The sequence below is a fragment of the Syngnathoides biaculeatus genome, chromosome 11, assembly GCF_019802595.1.
Source record: "Syngnathoides biaculeatus isolate LvHL_M chromosome 11, ASM1980259v1, whole genome shotgun sequence".
Lineage (NCBI taxonomy): Eukaryota > Metazoa > Chordata > Actinopteri > Syngnathiformes > Syngnathidae > Syngnathoides > Syngnathoides biaculeatus.
The window spans coordinates 7,132,244-7,138,243 of record NC_084650.1 but is presented as its reverse complement, the minus strand read 5'-3'; the positions used below and the strand labels follow the sequence as shown (position 1 = coordinate 7,138,243).

The following is a 6,000-nucleotide window of genomic DNA, read 5'->3' as shown; positions in this document are numbered from 1 at the left end:
GTCCCTCCGAATCCTGGTCAACAGCTCATCCAACTCCTTCCCTTGGGAAGGCACTACAGAACAATCAAAACCAAAACAAGCAGGCAATCAAACAGGTTCTCCCCTCTTACAATTATTAAACATCTTACAATTCAAGTGAACATGCTGCCAATTTTTTGTCTCAAATTTGTCACATTCTGCAGCGCCAATTATCATCTATTATACATTATGAGTGGGTCGGCACGGTGGATCAGCTGGTAAAGCGTTGGCCTCACAGTTCTGACGTCCCGGGTTCAATCCCAGATACGCAACAGTGGAGTTTGCATGTTCTCCGCGTGCCTTTGGGCACTGTGGTTTCCTCCCACATCTCAAAAACATGCAACATTAATTGGACACTCTCAATCGCCCCTAGGTGTGATTGTGAGTGCGGCTGTTTGTCTCTCTGTGACCTGCGATTGGCTGGCAACCAGTTCAGGGTTTACCCTGCCTCCTGCCCGTTGACGGCTGGAATAGGGTACAGCACTCCCTGTGACCCTCATGAGGCTAAGTGCCAAAGAAAATGGATGGACATTGAGTGCACTCACTGTAGTAGCCACACCACGCTGCACCTTCTCCACATCAGTTATCCATTACTAGCCTCTCATTGCAGAGTGAACTTAACTGAAGACTAAATCGCCCATAGGTGTAAATGTGAGTGTTATGTGCCGTGATATTGGCTGGCGACCAATTGACCCCTGCACAAAGATCACTAGGATTGTCTCCTGTATTCCTGTGGCCCTTGTAAGGATAAGCGGCTCAGAAAATGGACAGATGCTCCAATACACTAATTTGGAAATGTTGGTGGCTTTAAAAAAAAAAAAAAAGTGTCCCGAGTTGTGTAACATCTAGATCGAAATACATTGAAGAAAATACGTATTTGAAGACCCTGCTATATTGGAAGTTTTCCCACTTAGAAAATCACAATCATACATTGTTTTCTGGATTTTTCTTTATATTATCTCTCTCACAGTGTACATGCACCTACGATGAAAATTTCAGACCCCTCCATGATTTCTAAGTGGGAAAACTTGCAAAACAATTGTACATGCTGTAATATGCCCAAATGTGATGGATGGCTTTCCAAATTGTATTATCAGTTTTTATTAAATCCGGCTCTCCTACATTAATACCTTACAGCACTGTCTAAAGTTTACAACCATTCAAGGGATTCCTTATACTAATTCTGTTTCCTCCAAATGACGGGTGGGCGGGGGGACGGCTAAACATCACTTCTTCTGATTGGGAACTCGAGGCTGAAATATTTTTTTTGAGTGACATGTTTTTTTTTTTGTTGCAGCCTGTGTCAACTACACAATTCATTTTCAAAATGCATTAAGTTCCAGTTAAATTTTGCCAGTATAGGTAAACTTACAAAAACTGAAAAGCATGGTCATTGTAGCATTGCTAAAAGAGCTAACAAATTGGTGACTTTTGCACAGTAGTTTTGCTTAGCGACTGAAAAAGCCAGTCTGTTCGACAGATTGAAAATCGTTGTCATGAAAGACCATGCCAAGGAAAGCTAAATGACAGACAGCCACACCCTAACAATTAAAACATAACAACCAACAGCTATGATATTTGTGGCTTAAATACAAACTGGAGTTTCTATGATTTTAAAGCAGAAAGTAATAGCTGCTTTTAATGTTTATTGCTGGCTTTGATGATTGGTGGAATGGTGATGAAATACCTTTGGCAAAAAATATTTGAATAAATATAAGTGAATGTAAAGGGCGTGTCAACAGAGTGGGTTAAAAATACTTAAACTTCAATAGAAGTCCGTTGTATAACGTTTTTATTGGTATTTCTGGAGAAGACCATGGGTTTTTACAACAGATTTAATAAGTCATAGCTCTAAAGAGGGAAAGAGCCAGAGTATCAATCTACAAGACTGTTGCCATCGGCTGCTTATAAAGTCAATAGGCAACCTCCTAACCACCAAAGGAAAAAAAAATTCCAAAAATTCACCTTTCCGTAAATAAGGGTTCTAGAGATTTCTCATTCAGCTCTTCAAAAGCAAAAAGGAGTAAAGTTTTCAGGTTTACATGTTTAAACATTTGCTTGGTAAAGCAGTGGGTAAAACAAGTAGTGAAAAACAGAAGAGATGCTTTGAGATGTTCCCTTAGTGAGGCAAACATGAGGAGCTGACTAATGTTTTAATTCTGTTTGCAACAAAACCTTACAAACAGTCAACAGTGAAAAGGGAAGACAGACAGGGATGGATGAGAAGATATGTAGGGTTAAGGTTAGGGAAAAGAGACTACAGCCTCCACATCCAAAGGACCTTTGATTCCATCGTTTTTCTTTCAGAGTTGAGAATTTCTTTATATACACATTTAATATATAGAAACAGCAGATGCGTGTACATCTATATATTTCCATTACATAGACAGATGGAAGCGGGAGGGGATAGACTTTCTTTGTCGCTTGTCCGGGAAAGCCAGCCTCGTTTATCCTCATACTCTGCTCTGGCAGGAGACTACTCAGAAACCTGTAGACACACATACACAAGTCCAATTAGTACATTAGTCCCGTTAGCACACCGCTGAAACCAGAAGACTATAGGTGTGAGTCAGATCCAGGATCTTTTTGTGGAGCTTTCGGAAAAGTTAACATGCGAAAGTACCAACATCATTAGTACTTTTGATACATAAAATTTCAATAAAATTGCGAACAACAACCGCTTTATTACTGATGCTCATGATGATTTGCCAATGTGTAAAACTGCTGCAGTTGCAGCGCCAAACCTTGGCGGGATAGACTTACCCGATGCAGAATGGTTTTTTTTTTGCCTTATTGGTATAAGCAGCCTTCACGAGTACCAGATACCTTGAAATTAGGCCGGTAACGGCCCGATACTGATACCTGTTATCAGTACTCACACATCCCTAGTAATAACTACTTGAAAAGGTTAAATACAACCCTATGGGGGCAGAAACCAGTGGAATCTGTAGGCCGGTCCCAAGCCCGGATAAATGCAGAGGGTTGCGTCAGGAAGGGCATCCGGCGTAAAAACTGTGTTAAACAAATATGAGGGTTCATCTAAAGAATCCCATACTGGATCGGTCATGGCCAGGGTTAACAACGCCTGCCCCCGGCACCGCTAACCTGCAGGGCGTCGGTGGAAATTACTACTGTGGGTTGAAGACAAAGAAGAGGAGGAAACCGGATCCATCGTCAGAAGAAAAAGAGGAATGCACAGAGCCTACAACCAAGTGTAGGGACTTTGAATGTTGGGACTATGACAGGAAAAGCTCAGGAGTTGGTGGACATGATGATTAGGAGAAAGGTTGATATTCTGTGCATCCAAGAGAGCAGGTGGAAAGGTAGTATGGCTAGAAGTTTAGGAGCAGGGTTTAAATATTCTACCATGAAGTTGATGGGAAGAGAAATGAAGTAGGGGTTATTTTAAAGGAAGAGCTGGCTAAGAATGTCTTGGAGGTGAAAAGAGTCTCAGATCAAGTGATGAGACTAACATTTGAAATTGAGGGTGTTATGTATAATGTGGTTAGCGGCTATGCACCACAGGTAGGATGTGACCTAGAGTTGAAAGAGAAATTCTGGAAGGAACTAGATGAAGTAGTTCTGAGCATCCCACACAGCGAGAGAGTTGTGATTGGTGCAGATTGTAATGGACATATTGGTAAAGGAAACAGGGCCGATGAAGAAGAGATGGGTAAGTACAGCATCCAGGAAAGGAACTTTGAGGGACAGATGTTGGTGGACTTTGCAAAAAGGATGGAAATGGCTGTAGTGAACACTTATTTCCAGAAGCGAGTGGAACATACAGTGACCTACAAGCGCGGAGGTAGACGCATGCAAGTGGATTATATTTTGTGCAGATGATGTAATCTGAAGGTGGTTACTGACTGTAAGGTATTGGTGAGGGAGAGTGTTCTCGAAAGCATAGGATGGTGGTGTGTAGGATGACTCTGGTAGTGGATAGGAAGATTAAGAAGACAAAAGGTAGAGCAGAGTACCATGTGGTGGAAGCTGAGAAAGGAAGATTGTTGTGCGGACCTTCGGAAAGAGGTGAGACAGGCTCTTGGTGGACAGAAGAAGCTCCTAGAAGACTGGAATACGACAGCTAAACTGATCACAGAGACAGGCAGGACAGTACTTGGTGTGTCTTCTGGTAAAAAAGGGGAGGACACCTGGTGGTGGAACCCCAAAATACAGTAAGGCATACAAGAAACGAGATTAGCGAAGAAGAAGTGGGACACTGAGAGGACTGAGGAGGGGGGAAAAGAGTACATCGAGATGCGACGTAAGGCAAAGGTAGAGGTGGCAAAGGCTAAACAAGAGGCATATGAAGACATGTATACCAGGTAGGACACGAAAGAAGGAGAAAACGATCTCTACAGGTTGGCCAGACAGAGTGATAGAGATGGGAAAGGATGTGCAGCAGGTAGGGGTGATGAAGGATAGAGATGGAAATGTGTTGACTGGTGCAAGTAGTGTGCTAAATAGATGGAAAGAATACTTTGAGAAGTTGATGAAGAAAATGAGAAAGAAGGAAGAGTTGAAGAAGCAATTGTGAAGGACCAGGAAGTGGCAATGGTTACTAAGGGCGAAGTGAGAAAGGCACGACAAAGGATGAAAAATGGAAACGCAGTTGGTCCTGATGACATACCGGTAGAGGTATGGAAGCAATTTGGAGAGATGGCTGTGGAGTTTTTGACCAACTTATTCAACAGAATACTAGCGGGCGAAAAGATGCCTGAAGAATGGACGAAAAGTGTTCTAGTTCCCATTTTTAAGAACAAAGGGGATGTTCAGAGCTGTGGGAACTATAGAGGAATAAAGTTGATGAGCCACAAAATGAAGTTATGGGAAAGAGTAGTGGAGGCTAGACTCAGGACAGAAGTAAGTATCTGCGAGCAACAGTATGGTTTCATGCCTAGAAAGAGTACCACAGATGCATTATTTGCCTTGAGGATGCTCGTGGAAAAGTACAGAGAAGGTCAGAAGGAGCTACATTGTGTCTTTGTGGATCTAGAGAAACCTATGACAGAGTACCAAGAGAGGAACTGTAGTACTGCATGCGTAAGTCTGGTGTGGCAGAGAAGTATGTTAAAATAGTACAGGACATGTATGATGGTAGCAGAACAATGGTGAGGTGTGCCTTAGGTGTGACAGAGGAATTTAAGGTGGAGGTGGGACTGCATCAGGGAGCCCCTTCCTGTTTGCAGTGGTAATGGATAGGCTGACAGATGAGGTTAGACTGGAATCCCCTTGGACCATGATGTTCGCAGATGATATTGTCATATGCAGTGAAAGCAGAGAGCATGCAGAGGAACACTTACAAAGATGGAGACATGCACTGGAAAGGAGAGGAATGAAAATTAGCCAAAGTAAAACAGAATATATGTGAGTGAATGAGAAAGGTGGAGAGGGAAGTGTGAGGCTACAGGGAGAAGAGATAGCGACGGTGGAGGACTTCCAATATTTAAGGTCAACAATCCAGAGCAATGGTGAGTGTGGTAAGGAAGTGAAGAAACTGGTCCAAGCAGGTTGGAAAAGCTGGTGGAAGGTGTCTGGTGTGTTATGTGACAGAATAGTCTCTGCGAGGATGAAGGGCAAAGTTTAAAAAACAGTGGTGAGTCCGGCCATGATGTATGCATTAGAGACGCTGGCACTGAAGAAACAGGAAGCAGAACTGGAGGTGGCAGAAATGAAGATGTTGAGGTTCTCGCTCGGAGTGAGCAGGTTGGATAGGATAAGAAATGAGCTTATTAGAGAGACAGCCAAAGTTGGATGTTTTGGAGACAAGATTCGAGAGAGTAGACTTCAATGGTTTGGACATGTTCAGAGGCGAGAGGGTGAGTATATTGGTGGAAGGGTGCTGAGGATGGAGCTGCCAGGCAAAAGAGCGAGAGGAAGATGCAGAAGATAGGCTAAGACAGAAAAAGATGACACGCTGTGGCGACTGCTTATGGAACAAGCCTAAAGGAAAAGAAGAAGATCAAGTACTTCTAAAGTGAT

The 6,000-nt window shown here is 42.9% G+C and overlaps 1 protein-coding gene across 3 annotated transcripts in view; it reads right to left on the bottom strand.

Annotated features, from left to right (window-relative positions):
• Positions 1 to 1,792: 1,792 nt before the first annotated feature.
• The window catches only part of csnk1a1 (casein kinase 1, alpha 1), a 90,814-nt gene continuing 86,606 nt past the window's right edge, over positions 1,793 to 6,000 (bottom strand). For all 3 annotated transcript variants that reach the window (XM_061835424.1, XM_061835423.1, XM_061835425.1), the window contains one exon: positions 1,793 to 2,506. In XM_061835424.1, the coding sequence (XP_061691408.1) occupies positions 2,499 to 2,506 (8 nt within the window). In that variant the 3' untranslated portion in view covers positions 1,793 to 2,498. The remainder of the gene's footprint in view (positions 2,507 to 6,000) is intronic.